Source organism: Adiantum capillus-veneris, chromosome 13 (genome assembly GCF_014529385.1).
Source record: "Adiantum capillus-veneris isolate H3 chromosome 13, ASM1452938v2, whole genome shotgun sequence".
Lineage (NCBI taxonomy): Eukaryota > Viridiplantae > Streptophyta > Polypodiopsida > Polypodiales > Pteridaceae > Adiantum > Adiantum capillus-veneris.
The window spans coordinates 19406516-19425663 of NC_140943.1; the positions used below are offsets into that span (position 1 = coordinate 19406516).

The 19148-nt window shown below is 42.1% G+C and overlaps 1 protein-coding gene across 1 annotated transcript; it reads left to right on the plus strand.

The window, feature by feature from the left end:
• Window positions 1-14497: 14497 nt before the first annotated feature.
• LOC147443671 (polyphenol oxidase I, chloroplastic-like) lies at window positions 14498-17108 on the plus strand. Its single transcript, XM_086526474.1, has one exon. The coding sequence runs from the start codon at window positions 14591-14593 to the stop codon at window positions 16487-16489; it is 1899 nt and encodes a 632-aa protein (XP_086382600.1). The 5' UTR covers window positions 14498-14590; the 3' UTR covers window positions 16490-17108.
• Window positions 17109-19148: the final 2040 nt, after the last annotated feature.

Sequence of the window (19148 nt, forward strand, 5' to 3'; positions counted from 1 at the left end):
CCTCCTTGCGAGACTTCCAAAAGAGGCCTCTCTCTGGTTCGGGAAGAAGAAGAGGATCCATATGAAGCGCTCAGAAATTTGCTCCTTGATGACGCATCTCCTTCTCAAAGGAGAATTCAAGAGCCTCCACCGAAGGAATGAGAAAGAAGTGAGTCTCCTGCCACCTCGGTGGAGATGGCTCCACGAAAACGACGGGCTAAACGCTCTCCATCACCTCCAAAACGGAGAAGACCATCGCATACTTCTCCACACCATACTTCAAATAGGCATGATAAAAAGCAAGATAAGAAAAAGGCGAGAAAGAGGACACCCTCTTCTCCATATTCTTTATCCTCTTCCTCTTATGAAAGTGATGGTGAAGATAAAGAAGATCAAGGGTAAAAAAAAAGCGAGAAAGAGGTCATCCTCTTCTCCATCTTCCTCAAATTCTTCATCTTATGAAGACAGTGATGGTGCAACCTTTGAACCATCAAAAAGGAGAGGCCATAGGAAATCCTATGCCGCATGGAAGAGGTTGTCCAAGCTAAAGAAGTTCAAAGAGGGAGGGAAGAGCGTCTCTTTCCTTACCTACGATGGCACCTTTGGTGCTACGGACAAAGTCTTGGCCTTTATCCAACAACTCGATGCGGCGTTTGGAGATGAGGGATTCACGGAGTCCTCTACGCTACGCCATGTAGCTATGAACTTTCAAAAGTCCACCAGGCAATGGTGGTCTAGCCTACGGGCCAACGGTAAGCACCACGAACATGGAAAGCTTTAAGAGCTTCCATTATGAAGCAGTTTTAGGCCACCGATGCCAAAGACAAAGTACTCAACGAATGGCGAAGCTTGAAGCTCTCTTCCTATGAATCCATTCAGAAATATGTAGACAAGTTTTGGGACTTACAACTCAAAACCACTATCTTCAAAAAGTCGGATTTTGGAGAGCAAAAGCAACAATTTTGTGCAGGCTTAACTGACGGAGTATGTCAACTCCAAAAGGCCACGCACCATATCGGCGGTTATACACCATACTATGGTGGCCTCTCGAATCAATTTCCAAACGGGGGCTAAAAGAAATTCTAAGCCCACGGAAAACAAGGGTTCCAATGAGCCTAAGGGGAAGGACAATGTCCAAAAGTCTCCTAAGGGAAACCCCAACAAAGCTAAAGAGAAGGGAGTTTACAAAGGCAAAAACAAACTCTCTTCTGAAGAGCTTGAGCTTTATCGCAAGGATAACCACTGTTTCAAATGCGGCAAGCAAGGGCATGTGGACCGCGCTTGTCCCCAAAAGAAAACCCGCCATGAACCTCCTAGAGCTACCTTGGTCCAAATCCAAGAGGAGGAAATTCACCACAAAGGATCTCCTCTATGCCATGCTTGGGGAAAGGTAAGAGAACATGATGCTTTTATTCTCTTTGACCCTAGTTCTTCACAATTTTATATCTATAGAGTTGGCCACCAAGCTAGGCATACAAGCCTACGAGATGGGAGATGTCCTACCGGCAGACGGTGCTTTCAAGGGGCAAGAAGCTTCATTCACTCTCTTAATTGGTAAATCGAGGCTCCATGTCCAAAGCTATGTGGACAAACATGACTTCTTTATCTCTCCTCTCAAGCATGAGGATGTAATCCTAGGGGCACCATGGTTTGATCGCATGGCTGCCAATATTAAATTCCCTGAAAGGAGAATCTCCTTTAAGTTCAGGGAAAAATATATGTATATAGATGCTAAGGAAATGGGTAACACTATACCCATTGTACATACACAAGCTTTCAACAAGTCAATAAAGAGCTCTGTTTCCCTGTACATGATTTTGTTAAAGATTCTCAAAATGAACCTATTGTTTTAGCAAAAGAAAATATACACAATCAAAAGGAATTAGAGTTATCCAATTTTCTCAAGGGGTTTTAGGATGTCTTTATTGACGACATCCCTTATGACCTACCTCCTAAACAAGGTAATGATGACCATGCAATTGAAATTCTTCCAGGAAGTTCACCGCCTAACAAACCTCCTTATAGAGTTTCTCAAGCTCAACAAGAGGAGATTATGCAGCAAGTGCATGAGTTAGTTGAGAAGGGCATGGTTAGGCCTAGCTCATCTCCATTTTGTTCTCCTGTGCTACTAGTGCAAAAGAAAGACGGCACATATCGTATGTGTGTTGACTATAGAGCACTAAATAGGATCACTATCAAAAATAGGTTTCCCGTTCCACGGGTAGAAGACCTATTTGATAAGCTACAAGGGTCCACCTACTTCAATAGGATTGACCTAAAAAGTGGCTATCATCAAATAAGGATAGTTGATCAAGACATTGTAAAGACCGCATTTTGCACTACGTTTGGTCTTTACGAATACATTGTCATGCCTTTTGGCTTGACCAATGCACCAGCCACATTCAACCGCTTGATGGAGAATCTATTCAGGCCTCACCGAACCTTTACTGGAGTGTTCTTTGATGATATCATCATCTACTCTAATTCATTAGACGAACACAAGTGACACCTCCAGGTAATATTTCAAGTTCTAAGAGAGAATAAACTTTATATTAATCGAAAGAACAATGAATTTTTCTTACAAGAGATTCAGTATTTAGGTCACATTATCTCTCAATAGGTATGTGTGCATACTATAGACGCTTCATAGAAAAGTTATCACTAATAGCAGAACCATTACATGACCTAACAAAGAAAAACGTTATGTACACAAGGTCTGCCAAAGAGAACAATGCTTTCGAAAAGCTTAAAGAAAAGCTTATCTCTCAATCTGTGCTTACACTACCAGATCTCTCAAAGTCATTTGAGGTCCAATGTGATGCTTGTGGTGATTGCCTTGGAGCTATTTTGCTCCAAGAAGGGCACGCCATAGGCTATGAAAGTCAAAGGCTCGACCCTGTTGAGAAAGCTCTAGGCATATATGAAAAGGAACTCCTCACAGTTCTACAAGCCTTAGAATCATGGAAGCACTATTTATTGGGGACTCCTTTCATTCTGTGAACGGATCACCAAAGTCTTAAGTACTTCATGACGTAGACCAAGCTCTCCGACAAAAAAATGAGGTGGGAAAATTTCCTTTCGCAATTTCATTTTCATATTGCTCACATTTCTGGCAAGCATAATCAAGTAGCCGATGCACTCTCAAGATGGCCGAGAGTGAATGCGGTTTCCATAGCAACTCACAATGATCTATCTTCTATGATAGATGAGTATTCTATCGATCTTGATTTTAGAGATGTGATTTCAGCCCTTGCGCTAGGGAAGAAAGAGGAACCATTTACTTTACAAGATGATTATGTTCTCTACGGCAATAGACTATGCGTTACTAGCTCACTACATGAGAAAGTAATGTATGAATCTCATGCTCCTCCTTATGCAGGGCATAGAGGGATTCAGTCTACCCTAAAGGGGATTGAAACATATTTCTATTGGCCTACCATGAAAGCAAACATACAAGAGTATGTTTCTAAATGTGTGGTATGCCAAAAGACGAAGTTTGATAGAGGGCAACTTGGATTGCTTCAACCTTTGCCAATCCCTAATTCACCATGAGAGAGCATATCCATGGATTTTATCTTTGGATTGCCTAAGTCTATCCATGGGAATACGGGAATATGGATGATAATAGACAGGTTCAGTAAACAAGCTCATTTTATACCTGTCAAAAAGACTATCAAAGCCCATCAAATGCCAACCCTCTTCATTTCACAAATCCTCAAGTACCATGGCTTGCCAATGTCCATAGCGTCAGATAGAGATCCTACAATGAGTGGAAGGGTCTCTTTGAGAATTTAGGAACAAGGCTAAATTTCTCTTCGGCCTATCACCGCAAATGGATAGCCAAAGTGAAATAGCTAACCTAACAATTCTCCATATACTAAAAGCCTATGTAACGGAAGTAGATCAAAGATCCCAATGGGAGAAGTACTTACCCCTAGTGGAGTATGCCTACAGTAACACTGTACATACTTCCATGGGAAAAGAACCTTTTGAGGTAATAGAGGGAAGATCAAAAAGTCCCTTGCTACTTAAGTTACATGGGAAGATCTTCGTTGGCAGATGAGTATAACTGAGACCTACAAGAATCTTTCCAAAAGATTAAGGATGCTATCTTTATCTCACAGCAAAGGCAAAAGGCTGCTGCTGCTGACAAGCACAGAAGAGCCCAAGCCTTTAAAGAAAATGATCGGGTCTTACTCAAATTTCCCAAGGCTCGATTAAGGCACACCACGGGCAAGAATCCTACGGGACACCAAAAGTACTATGCTAAGTTAGCAAAAAGGTACTATGGTCCCTTCTAGAGTCTTAGGCCAAGCAATGAGATGGCCTATCAACTCAAGTTGCCCAGTCATTGGATCATACACAATGCTTTCCATGTGAGCCTATTAAAGCCTTACAAAGGAGAGCCACCTCAAGAACCAACTATTGAAGACCCACCGGAGATCAAGGACCAAGAAGAGGTGTTGTAGCCCAAGTCCATTCTCCGACATGAAGACAAGGTACTAAGAGGCAGTAAAACTATTCGACGATATCTTATTAAGTTTAAAAATTATCCTTTTGAAGATGTTATATGGATGCAAGGCATACAATTAAAGGATAACCTAAACCTTATCAATGCTTACAATGCTTCCCTAGAGTAAGCAAATGTACAAATGTTAAAAATGAACAAAGTTTTTGTCTTATAAGACTCTCTTTTTCTTTATTGTGCACAAAAATGAAGTAGTATGCATGCTTAGATCAAGTTTGCGGAGACGACGTCTCCCGAACACCAACTAGAGCTTGTCACTCTACTATGGAAGACAGATAGGACTAATGTGCATACATGCTTGCGGCAGCTTAGGCTCTCAAGGGCCAAATGGACTAGTCATCCATTCTAGAACGATGTTGTAGGGTAACATAGGGATCCTCTACCCGCTATTAAAAGGACTAATGAATATGCTTTATCTTCTCTACCCCATAGTCAAGGATGACTATGATTTCAAGAGAGAGGTAATGTCATAATAATCAATATCTAATTCTCCTAAATGATTTTCTCATGTTAAATTGATCATTTAATATGGGGAAGTGCCACGGGAGAAAAAGCTAGAATATTGGTTAAGCTAGCAGACCGGACACAGTAGGGATCTAATGGAGGGAAAATAGGGATCCAAAGGGGGGGGCATCTGCAAAAGATCTATGTGCAACACTGGGCTCAAACGACCCTAAGGTTCAGCCCATTAAAACTTCCAAAATTCTTAGGTTCCAAAATTCAAAGGTTGTGTCCAAAGGTCAAACATGAGGGGGAATTGGATGCTTTGTGTGTGTCCCAAAAGGTCTTTGTCAAGTCCTACATAGGAGGGGGGGAGCCCAAGAAGTAGGGGATGAGAGAGAAACACCCACACACACTCACAAGCTTCATTTTTACACAAGGGGAAAGAGGGACACATGTCAGCTCCCTAGGCCAGATGCCCACAAGGTGTACTCAAATCCTATTGGATGGCCATGGAGGTGGACCAATGAGAATTAGGCTAGAGTAAATCTAGTTTAATTAATTTAAAAACACTAATTAAAAGAACCAATAAGAATTAAGCTCTCTAGAAGACTATTGGACAGTCTCCCAAGGAGACCAATGAACATTCAACAGCCCAATGGCTTGCCTGATTCCTATTGGCCAGGAGACAAAGGGTCCAATGAGAGTTCAATTGAATTTATTAATTACCTAAAGCTCTCACGAAAGGGAAAATGGGGATACATGTCAGAAGACTATCACTAATGCTGCTTAATTTCCATTGGCTAGGCCTGGGGAGGTCCAATAGGGTTGTAGCATGAACATTTAGCAAGGGGGGTCGACCAAGAGAGAGAGCGTGCTGATTCTTGCAAGGCATTATCACACACACACACTCACACAATCTCATGTGTGAAGCAAAGAAGACTCTCTCTCCTTCTCAAGCTTTAATGGAAAGCTTACCACCTACTCCAAGCTTGTGAGAAGGGATGCCTACACCAACAACTCTTCGCTTTGTGATGCAAATCCAACCAAGAGCCAAGCTTCAATGCATGCTCATCTCCTCTACCATGCTAATTACTAAGCTAAGCTATGCTAATATGAGTGATTATGTGAGGACATGTACATCTTTCTCTTAAGAATACTCCTTCTTCCTCTCAATCTACTCTCATACTCCGCTAGCTCTCACCATCTTCGAAGGTGTGTGAGGTCTTGGGTCTGAGACCGTGAGGAAACTGATGTTGTGTTTGATAAGTGTTTTACTTAGTGCATGAAGTTTTCATCTTCATTGCACTAGCTAGTATTGAAGGAACACAAAGAATTGTATTGTAAAATGTCTCTCTTGATGGGAGAAACCATAATACAAAGCCTTTTGGAGGGGGGACCGGCTCCATGAAAATTCGATCCTCAAATGTTGTCAATTGCTTAATTTCTCTCTCTTTTGAAGTATTGTTCATGCTATCTAACTAGGTGTTATGCTTTTTGTTGCTCTCTCCACCCAAGCACTCTTGTTATTCTCATTAGGAAGCTATTCTAATGAAATGCTCACTATGTTCATGCTATTTTCCACTACACACAAGTTACTAGACCATTAAATGTTACAAATGACTAAGACTTTATCTCTTCTACCTCATAGTTGAGGAAGACTATGATTTCAAGAGAGAAGTAATGTCGTAAAATCTAATATCTAACCAACCCAAATGATTTTCTCATATTAAACTGATCATTTAATGTGGGAAAATAAACGGGAATAAGGGTTAGAATATAGACATGTGCTTACGGATCTGTCTCAACACGGGGACCAAGGTTAAAAGGGGTCCAAATGAGAGATGGTATGTTAAAAAGAAATGCTACCGAATGGAGCTTAAATATCGTAGGGTTAGCTTCATTAAAGACCTCCAAAAGTTAGTGTTCAAAAGTCCTTTGACCTCAAGGTCAGCTAGAGCTGACCCCGAGGAGGTTACCTAATAAAAATGTAACCTATCACGTGAGTTCAACAGAAGGGTATTTAAAGTTCTTGAAACTTACATAAATATATATACAGCAGGGCATTATTTTTTCAAATTTGAAAAAAACTTACAGATTTTAAAAGAAAAGGGTACATTATATTTCTAGCAAAATTCATAGAGAAGGGGTTTCACAAACATGTCTTGAATGCACGTGATATGGTAGTTTTACACATAGTGAACCCCCCGAGGGGCTGACCTTGAGGTGGGAATCCTATCCAAGTATGAGGTGCGTGTTGACTTGTTAAGTGTTAGTGGGAACCTTACCCAAAAGCTTGAGGTGTTTCTCACATGCTTAAATGACTAAGGTTCTTGAAGTATTCAATTCAAAGACAACTCTCAAGAGGTATCTATGTTTCCATGCTTGATTGACTAAGTCCTTGAAGTATTTAATTCAACCAAATGACTTAATAAGCATAAAAGACATATGTTCGAATGATCCTCCACATGTGGCCCTCATGATGTGCTTGAATTCTATTGGATAGGTTTTAAAGGGCTCTAATGAGAATTTAGATACATAAAAATAAATAATTAAGTTCTTTCTCTCAAAGAGGAAAAAGAGGAGATATGTCCAAATGAAATAATAAAATAATAAGAGAGAGAGAGAGAGGCCTAGACCAAGCATGAGAGGGGGTTATACTCTCCTCCCCCCCCACACACACACATTCTCTCATTGTGTGGAGTGCAAAGTGCAAGAGCTCCATCTCCTTCTCCAAGCTTGTTGAAAAGTGGGGAGCCTACACCAACTCTCTTGGCTATGGAATGCAAATCCAACCAAGAGCCATGCTTCAATGCTTAAGCTTGCTATCTTCTTCATCTTCATTACTATGCTATTATGCTATGCTAAGCAACAAGACTGATGATAAGTGAGGAACTATTTCTTTCTCATATGGATGATTCTTCATCCTTTTCCCTACCCTCATTCCCCACTAGCTCTCTCCACCTTTGAAGGCGTTTGAGGCCTTGGAACTAAGGCTTGGGATAGTTAATGCTTTTTACAAAGTTTATGTTAAGCTTGTGATGCATAAATCTTTCCATCTTCATAGCATCACCAAGGTCACAAGGAACAAAAATATTGTATTGTAACAAGTCTCTCTTGATGGGAGAATCTATAATACAAATGCCTGGAGGGGGGACCGGCTCCAAGTAAATCCGGTCCTCAACTATTTTCATGTTCTCTAATACTCTCTCTCTTGAAAAAGTATTGTTCATGCCAAGTTAATTAAGTACTATGTTCATGTTGCTACCATCAATTAAGTTCACCCTCTATCTTCTCAAAGTAATCTCACAAAAATGCCCACTCTAATTCTCTTAATTCCACTATTCTCAAAGTTCATAGGTCATTTCCATTACATAATATGAGAAAATCGTTTGGTAAAGTTAGATATTATATTTTATGACACCTATAAATAGGACCCACTACTTTCATTTTGTGGTCTGCCACTTTGCTATCGCTTTGTATATTTGGCAGGTTGTCAATTGAGCTCTGTTGTACTCTAGCACTTAGTGATAATTTAGTTGTACCTCTGGGTTCACTATCTAAATGTATCAATTTTAATATCTTGTTGTTCAGTCTCTAACTCTACTCTTTCAATTCAATTGTCTATATGGTTTCCCTAAGCTCATTTGATTTCTGATTTAGTTCATCCTATCCGATCTCATCTGATATCTGACTTTAAAATTCTAACTTGGAATAGTTATCAAGTGACCAGATCATTCCATTTTTGCAATCATGGTGGTGAGATAAAGTTCAGCAGGAACTAGTCTCCCAGTTAGGATTTAGAGTCAACCGAATACTTGGAATGTGCGAGAGGAAGAAGACCTGCAACATTTTTCACTGAGAATCAAGATCACATCAGTATAGTGGATGAGGAGTCAGAGTAGAGCTCTGATGAAGGACCCCACTCCCAGAATGAGGAAACTGATATCAATCTTGGCAAACACGGTAGTGATAGGCTCAACATTCACTTCACTCAAGGAGATGTCATTCAAAGAGAGCTAAAAGATGCTCTCATTCACATGTGTATCAAAAGTGGCATTTGAAGGGCAAAGCAAAAGTGTAGACAGATGCCACTGATCTCTCTAACATAATGTGAGATTTGCCAAAAAAAAAAGGCAAATTGAATTTCATAAGTTATCGAATGACAATTGGAGAGAGACATTTTTTTAAAAATTGAGGAGATTGCACGTCACATTGACAAGCAGACAAAGAGAGGATTTGTCATCACTCGGAGAATGCTAGAGGAGGGTTGAGCCGTGTCACATTTGATGAGAGAAGTTTCAGACGACGATCACATCCACCTGGTCAATCTATCTTTGCACGTCTTGCTCTCTTTCCACATCCCCCTTCTTTTCTCTAGATACACTCTTTCTCTCTGCCTCTCAATCTAATGCAGGCAAGCATGGCCCAGTCAAGGTCGGCTTTGTTGCTCTCGATGTCTTCGATAGTGTCTGTTGCTGCTATGCGAGTGTGAGGAATGGCTCTTTTCACGGGAGTCCCCTACTGCATGCGTAAAGTTTTTTGTTGCTCTTGGTGTCTTCTCTAGCAAAGTGAAAGTGTCAAGCCATGCACCCTGGTGCTCTTATTTGTCGCGACCAAGGTCTCATGAAGGCGCCCAACCTTGTGCTCTTCTCTCTTGCGACCATGGCATGGAGTTGAGTGGATGAGAGGTTTGAAGAACATGCCAACTTCATTTTTTCCTTTGAAAAGGAGGGGACAAGGAGAGAGTCTATGTAGATTCTGAAAGTGGGCATGGGAACTCCCTCGACACCTAGTTCAAGTTTTGATGTGACACAATATTCATATATGTGTGTAGCCATTTGAAAAGGCATCTGGAGATATGCAGCTATACTGGATACTGGTTGTGAGACCTTTTGTACATAAACACTTCCTTTTGTATATGAATCATAACATATGTTGTAAATATATTGTATGTACACTATGATCTATTGAGTGTGAGTCTCTCTCTCTCTCTCTCTCTCTCTCTCTCTCTCTCTCTCTCTCTCTCTCTTCTATGTATAGCCATGGTTTTTCCAAGCTTCAAACCACCTTGAGCTCTCTACACACACCACCCGTTCCCAACAACTGGTATCAGAGCTTGGTCTGCTTCCCACTTCCATCTCGAGTGTGTATCCCTTCTTGAACCTTTGAAGCTTTTGAGTTTGAAGCTGTAGGAGAAATCGAGCAGCTCGTCAAGCAAAATCAAATAGAAAATCAAAGCATTTGGTAGATCTCGCCAATACAGGAGAAAGAATCAAGACTAAGGAGGTTGCAAAGTAGATTGGCAAGGAAAGGTGTGTGTTGGCCGAGCAACTCTGTTGAGTGAGCAAGGGAGGAGCATTTAAGATGCTATAGATGGAATCAATTCACTGCTAAGAAAAGGCTTGCAAGGAAAGCTTTGCAAATCAAGAGCCAAATTGAGCAGGTCAAGAGCTGCAAAATTGAGCAAGGTACTCGATATTGAGTGTGTTTGAGGCTTGGAGAAAGCGAATTTGCAGGCTTGGAAGAAAACAAGTTGCAGCACTACAAAATCAAAGCTCTTTGGACAGCACTGAAGGAGCGCCATTCAAAGGGGGGGAGCACACACACAGCGTGCAACAAAGTAGGGCAATCCGAAGGAGGAATCGGGCAACGGGGTTGTGGGCAGCACTGGGTGAATGAGGGTTCTGTGATCAAGATCACAAGCACAATCACACAAACACACCCTCGTCTTTGCTCTGGCTCGTCAGACAAGCACCTCTCTACAAGTACTCACCAAGTCTATGCTCGTCAGACAAAGTGCAGTAAAATTGATTTTGTTTTTTTAAGTGGCTTATACACTTTGTGTGTGCAAGCCCTTGTTCCCATTGCAGAGCATAGACAAGCCTTTCCCGATCCTTCGACACCCCCAACTCTTCAACTTCTCGATCGCTCACAAAGCTCGACATCAATAGCAAGCTCAACAGTGGTGCTTCACACATCAAAAGACATCATTGGCTTGAGATTTGATCTCCACATATGCAACCATTCTTATTGGTGTCCAAATCGGTTTATTTTTGTTTTCTTAAAGGCTTTGGGCTCATACCACTGAGACAACATTACTTCTTCAACTTTTTTTTTTCAAAAAACGGACATCCTTATTCTCTTCCTTCACACCAAGCAAGATGGGCTCTCTCTCAAAGCAAAGGTAAGTTCTAAAGTGTTTTTCAAACACTTTGAAGCCTCAAGGTAAATACACCAGAGCCACATAAGGGCACTAGTTTCCTGTGAAGGGGTGCTTCATGATTCTTATCCATGAAGAGTGACTTCACGAATCAAAATTATTAAGCTCGCACCTGCACTATTTTGTAAATTGGGCAAGACACTCCCATAGAGAGAGTCTCTCTATCGGTAAGACCAAGTCCCTGGCATTTGCACCATGGAAATAAAGGAATCATAAAATTTAATGGGGAGGGTTTCCATACCTGGCAAACTAAGCTAAGGGGATACTTAATGAAGAAAACATTATGGGCCGTAATAAAAACATCTCTCAGTGATCACGAAGGCACACAAACCAGGGCTTCTACCACACTCAATTAAGTAAAGGATGAACAAGCACTTGGCATAATAATTACTGCACTCCATGACAATTATGTACATTTTATAGATGAGTGCACACATGCATATGAAGCCTAGCGAGTTCTAGAGGAGAATTTTGGAGCTAAAGCAAAACGAAGTAAAGTTAGCTTGAAAAGGCAACTTTACAAACTCACTATGCTCGAGGGGGAAGACATAGCCAGTTTGGTCAATAGGCTTAAAAGCATGATTACACAATTGACCTACATCCAATGCGAAGTAGAAGAAGACGACAAAGTTGCAGTCCTTCTTAGTGCACTTCCTTCCAACTACGACCATATTGTCACTATTCTTGAAGTAAAGGAGCCAACTCCAGCACTTCAAGATGTGGTAAGCTCACTGCAGGTGGAAGAAAGGAAGTAGAAAAATCCATCTACACCGACAAATGGGGCTTTTATAGCAAGAGAAAGCGAATCATCCATAGATTTCATATCATCTTCCAACGTTCGAAAATGTTATGACTGTGGTAAAATGGGTCAAATAGCTAAAGACTGCTATATCATTAAATTTTGTAGCACTTGCGGAAAGAAGGGGCATCCTACTTCTAGGTGCTATTCAAAAGTTCAAGATAGCAGCGGAAACAGTAACAACAAAGGTAAGAAGCCAGTGAGAGAAGCAACACATATAGTCTAAGAAGAAGAAACTGAGGATGAAGGGGAAATTTCTTTCATTACAGATGTACTTTGAAGATCCGTTTCTACCCTCTCTAGTTCAAGGGGAGGTATTTTCATCCTATATGGATAGATCTTGTCATCATGTGTGGATAGTTGGGTCTTCATTATGTATTACATGCCCAAGGGAGGGTTGAAAGGTGGACATGGGAATACCCTCGATACCTAGTTCAAGTTTTGATGTGACACATATTTCATATATGTGTGTAGCCATTTGAAAAGACACGTGGAGATATGAGCTACCGAATACTGGCTGTGAGACCTTTGTACATAAACACTTCCTTTTGTATATGAATCATAACATATGTTGTAAATATATTGTATGTACACTATGATCTATTGAGTGTGAGTCTCTCTCTCTCTCTCTCTCTCTCTCTCTCTCTCTACTGTGTATAGCCATGGTTTTTCCAAGCTTCAACCACCTTGAGCTCTCTGCACACACCACCCAATCCCAACAGATTCCAGCTAAAAATAGACTGAGCCAGTAATAGTAGCATTACTATTACTTACTTGTATGACATATTTGGGTCTAATCTCATTTCATTAATCCAAATCTCACTAGATGCTCTTTCCTCACCCCTCCTTCCCTTCAAGCAAAGGATCTTCACAGATTCTCTATATTGAAACATTGGGGCACACCTAGTACGTACTAGCTCTTCTTCTATGCATTCTTTGCTTTTAGGGATTACTTACAAGAACATCTTAGGTTGGGTTCACAGGAGGCGGAGGCAGAGGAAGCATAGGGGTGTAGAACCTCGTGGATTGCATCCATTGGGCAAAAGAAAACTGAACCTTTGTTAGACCCACCCTAAATTGGGGGACATCCCCTCGAAAATCGCTTGTTGCCGCTCCTTCTTCAGCATGATTTACGATCTGAGCAAGAAGAAAGAGGGAAAAGAGTCTTCATTGGTTGGTCTTCATCCTCAGTGACTAACATCGAGTATTACCAACAACTCTTATGAATCGGTTGCAAAGGCAATATAGTAAGTGAACAAAATTATTCATGATGTAAACACATTCATTGCAAAGTGAACGCCATGCGAGCACCATGCAAACTCCATTTTGACATTTTTACCTTATTATTTTATACTCCCGTTATGATATCAAGGAATGCACAATAGCAAAATGGTTGGGTAAGTGACTTGTGAGTGGAACGTGGTGGGTTCGAGGTCCAGAGAAATATTGGATGCTCATTTTCTTTTTTCCTTAGACTAATCGAACGGCCCATATTGTTCGGCACTGCGCACTTTATGAGCGTGAAGTGTGGACATCAAAGATAGAACCAACGCGGCTCCTAGGTATTGCCTTACCACTTGAGTTGTTCTTGTTTGATGGATACCACAACAAACCACCAGATTATACATAAACCTCCCTCCATCTCATTTGAATAAACAAGTTGGTGGCAAATCAAAATTGCAGTCTTGCCACTGGACTCGTCTAAACATAGGCGGGTTAAGAGTGCCCGCCACCCGCCTATCAAAAGCTTTGCACATAGCTCACTCATTCACATCGCACAATGCACTTCATAATAAACAATGAAGTTCCAAGAGCACACAATGAAGCATGGCATCATGGTTACATCTCAACCTTCCCTAGAGCCAGGGCGTGAGATCAAGGCTCATCCGTGTTTCCAATTGCAAAAGTGCATGGACTTTGCATGTCTTGGGGCTTTTGCATGGGTCCAGAAGCCAGCAGACCTTTTTATTGACCAATTGTTGGTGACACCTCGGCATGCTTCCTCCATGAGCGGTCTTTGGCGTGCAATGTGAACACCCCCTAAGTTTGTACTCCACAAAGTGTTGGGATATTATCACAAAATCTAATGGCCAGATGACCCTCAAATGTCGTAGTCAAAGAGTGAACACATTCCAATAGCACGAGGCAATCGGGAAGGCAAGCCACAATTTACAACACTAAATTGAGAGGCAAGTCCGTCCTCGTCTCTGCGATGAGTCCAAACGCTGCCTTGCAAAGCCATTTTTGGTAGAGTAGCCTCAAGCAAAGCTTCGTTTGGAGCTTCAAACTCACAGGCGATGAGCTGCCCCAGTTCCCAGGCTCTTGTAGCACACGTTGAAGCTTTTTAGCGCAGAAAGGACGAAATAGCTGAGGCGTTGAAAACCTTGTTTGCTCGTGCAGTATGTAGCCGACTTGGATTTGAACTCTCTCTCTCTCTCTCTCTCTCTCTCTCTCTCTCTCATTCTATGTGCCGCACTTTCTACCCATCTAGGGCGTATAAAGTCTTGGACTGCTTCCACTGTCATACTACCTCTCTCACAGCTGCTCCCCTGCTCCTCTCCTCTCCTCTCCTCTCCCTCCCTCTCTCTCTCTCTCTCTCTCTCTCTCTCTCTCTCTCGTCATGGATATTTCAGCTCAACACCTCGCTCTCTCTTCTTCTCTCAGCTACAGTACCAGCTCCCCTGCCTTTCGCAAAGCTGCAAGCAAGCAAGCCGGCACTGTGCATGCCCCCCTCCTTGGTACTCTCGGCCGGGGGCGTCGGCCTGTGCCTGCATCATCTCCCATCACCGCAGCACTCCATGAAAGCAAAGGCGACAGCAACAACAATGCCGACCCCGTGGAGCTGAATGTCGCGCTTGATCGGCGGAAGCTCTTGCTGGGGTCAAGCTCACTTGGCATGGCAGGACTGCCATCTCTGTTACTTCCACATTCAGCTCTTGGAAGCCCAGTCCAACCCCCAGATCTGAAGCTGTGTACGACACCTATCGACCCCGGCAACGGTGCTGCATCTGTCAACTGCTGCTTACCTGTTTCCACCACCATCACTGACTTCAAGCTCCCCACAAACCTGCCCATGCGCACTCGCCTCTCTGCCCACCAAGTCCCTTCTTCTTACATTGCTAAGTACAACCAGGCCTACAAGCTTCTCCGCGAGCTCCCTGCCAGCGATCCTCGCCAGTATTCGCAGCAAGCGAACGTCCATTGTGCCTTCTGTGATGCAGCGTATGATGTTAATGGCACTCAAGTTGAGTACCAGGTGCATAATTCCTGGCTGTTTTTTCCATGGCATAGGTGGTATCTCTACTTTCATGAGAGAATTCTTGCGACCCTCATTAAAGATGACACATTTGCCTTGCCTTTTTGGAATTGGGATGCTGCATCAGGGTATACTCTCCCACCCATCTACAACGACAGTAAAAGCCCCCTCTACGATGCCAACCGCAATCCCTTGCACAGAACCCCTGCTGTGGTGGATCTCAACTACAACTTCACTGAGTCAAACAGCTCCGCAGCTGCCCTGCTTGCGGCGAACAACACCCTCATGTATCGGCAAATGGTCACTAACTCAAAGACTCCATCTTTGTTCTTTGGCCAACCTTATCGTCAAGGTGACGAGGCAAACCCGGGAGCGGGCACAATTGAAAATCTGCCTCATGGCACAGTCCATGTGTGGACTGGCAATCCTGCTAACCCAAACGATGAGGACATGGGCACTTTGTACTCTGCGGGACGCGACCCTATCTTTCACGCCCACCATTCCAACATCGACCGCCTCTGGGAGGTATGGAAGAGTTTGGGAGGCAGAAGACAAGATCTGACAGACTCTGATTACTTGAATGCAACATTTCTCTTCTATGATGAGAATGCCAAGCTGGTGAGGGTGAGAATTGGGGATGCTCTAGACACCACCAAACTGGCATACAAGTACCAAGATGTGCCAAATGCATGGCTCAATGCAGCACCGAGGAGCAGGACAAGCAGTGACACGGCCGTGAATTTTGGGCCTGGTGGAGGTCCACACGCAGCGATGGCAGGCCGTCTGCGAGAAAAGCTCAAGGAGAAGTATAGGAAGTTCAAGGCAGGTTTGAAGGAATTCAAGGAGAGGGCATCAGGGAACATTGAAAAGAAAGAAAGAGCATTAGTGAAGAGGCCGAGGAAGGTGCGGGCCGACGACTTCGACGAGGAGATACTGGTGCTGGAGGGGGTGCGGGTAGCATCAGATGAGAAGATCAAGTTTGATGTGTACATAAACTTGGTAGATGATGATGATGATGACGATGATAACAAGGTAGGGTGTGATGTGCCAGAGTATGCAGGGTCGTTTGTGAATGTGCCACATATGGGGATGAAGATGGGGGAGGGGAGGAGTGTGAGGAAGTCCAACTTCAGGATTGGGATAGGGGAGGTGCTGAAGGAGCTGGATGCTGAGGATGATGATGATTTTGCCATCACCATAGTGCCCAGGGGCAAGCCAAGCGTGCCCATCTCCATAGACAACGTGAGGATTGAGTATGAGTGATCTATCTATCTGCGTGTGACGCAGCCCTTCTTAGGGATCAATAAGGAGAGGAAATGATCACGTGTGATCATTGGTCAATGAGAAGAAAGGCTCAGCTTTCACGGGTGTGATCGGGGGCCCTTTACTCTCTCTCCTTTCCAACACATCACACCCGTATCCATATCATCACAGGGAAGTGGCAGTGCAGTGTCTTTTTGGAAGTCCGATTTTTGCTACCTTATTTTTTTTTTGCCCAAGCTACTTTTCTTTTTTCTTTGCACTTACGCAGGTAAAGTTGAAATATTCTGCTCCAGTGCTAGGAAAAAACCGGGTCCAGTGTAATTTAACCGGCTGAAATTGTAAACTCTCGGTTAGATTCAATTTTTTCTTGTCAAAAGCAAAATCAGAAGCAAATTATGACACAAAAATCAGTAAACAATGTTTTTTGCTCATCTGATCAATAGGTCCACATTTAGAATGCCTCTACTTTCCCCTCTTTTAGTTGGAGTTCTCTTGAACGATTGTGACCGTCAGGGTTGTGTTGTGCATGGATGTCAAAGGAATGCCTTATGCAAGGCCTTGTAATGTGGCTCTATGTATGCATACTCAATCAATGCATGGAAAAATCAATATTGTGCGAGAGGTGGGTCTTAAACAAAGTGCTTAAAAGGCATTTGATGATGAGGGTGACTTGGTCTTATGTAAAGAGCATGGACCATGTAACAAGTGTTGTAAGTTGATAGTGCGCTTTTGAATCGGTGAAGGTTGAAATTGCTTTTTAATTTGATTTTGTTCAAAAGTTTAGGTCTCCGTGTCAACTTAGTGGGTTCAGACTTTGGCAAATATTGTGGTACCTTTGAAGCACTTTTGTGAATTGTGGTCACCATGGAGTGACTTGGACTTTCTTAAATCCATAGCTCGTGTGTCATTTCTAAGTAGTAGTAAGTTTCTTAGGTATCCATCCCTGTTTGTATCTGTTTACTTGTGTTTTCTTGACCTTTACAGTATGGATGACTGGTGGGAGATCAAGCTTGGTTGCTCATCTTTCCTTTGTAGCGATGGGTAATATCATGGTTTACTTTAACCTTGTTGAGATAAGATTTGCAGTTGGGCCTTTGGCATCCAAATGAAGCTTGTATCAATTCGTGGGGTATCCTTTTGTATCCATATTTGTCACCTCGAGATGTTTGGTGTTGTGTTGGTGTAACTTTGGCATCTCTCTTTTTTGGTACCCAAATTTGTTTGGGATGATTGACTTGAGTGGTCTGTTCCAACGCTCCTTAGTCTTCCATTACTGACATGGAATTTATAACAGGTCACTTTGTCTCAAAGACTTGAAGGGGGTGTATCAATTACAGATGCAAAATTATGGTTGTTAATAGATTCTGCAAGTGTTGTTTTTAGTATGACAGTTGCACTATTTTGTGGTGTGTTTATTGCATCGACGTTATTGGTTGACTCTTTGGTACTTTTTTCATCATCTTCAAAGAGATACTTGGTTTCTTCCATGGAAGAAAATGTGGTATCATACTCGATGTTCTATTGTAAATGCCCATGTATATACACCCTGTATTTGCGTTGCCATGGTGTACCCAGTATTAGTTGATTATTAGTGGACTCCGAGGTCAGTACAAAGAAGTTATGGGGACATGGTAATCCTTTGATATGTAGTATGAGCTCCACATAACCTGGTGCAATACTGACAGTCTCATTGAATCCTGTGAACGTCCTTTTCAATGATTGTAGGACCTACTCTGGCATTTTTTGATATAAATAGCAGCTAATTGTATTCATATCAGCACCAGAATCTACTAGCGTATGAATAGGTAACATATTGGCTCCTAACTCTGTAGAAATATAAGGATCCAAACTTTCTTTGTCTTCCTCGATACTCGTTAACTGGTAAATTTGAATAGCCTTTAGCTTTCTACAGTCCTTTGGCATTTTTTTTCTCTTTGTGGCTCACTCTTTGGCTTCTTGTTGTGCTTGTTGAATAATTTTGTCATACTTGTCCTTCCTGTGTTTAGCTGCATGTGTCCTTTCAAGCATTTCTTGAGTTAATGACAAGTGATATTTCTTTCATCTACAATTACTAATCCAATGGGTATTTCCTATCTATCCAATGTAGCAAGTTTTATGGTCCCACTTGGTGATATAGAATGAATAACAAATGGTCTCATACCTCGCTTTTTAAGTTTCCTTGTCTTTTGATCAAGAGCATAAACAAACACATAATTTCGTAGTGCAAAGTCTTTAGATTTCACATGCTTGTCATGAAACTCTTTCACGTGTCCCTTTTGGATAAAAATATCATCTTAAATATGCAAACACTACACACTAGTCTCTAGCTCTTGTGCTACATCGTCATTCGTTTTCGCTTCATGGTCTTCTTGCGCTTGAATCGTTTATCATGCAAAATGGAATCAAGTCTAGACCATTCTCGTCACAATTTTTTTTCGGGGTGATCTCATTGATACACATCTAAAGTGGCCAAAATTTGAGTCCACTCCAAGGATTCCATTGTTTCTTCTCGAAAAGGTTAATGTATATAATGAGAATCTTCAAATGACCTTTCCTCTTCACACTCCTCTTTTGAAAGGCTTTCACATTCAAAAGCTCCACACGTCCATATATGAGCTTTAGAATTTAGCCATGCTGGTGTTTGAAATTCTGCAATTGT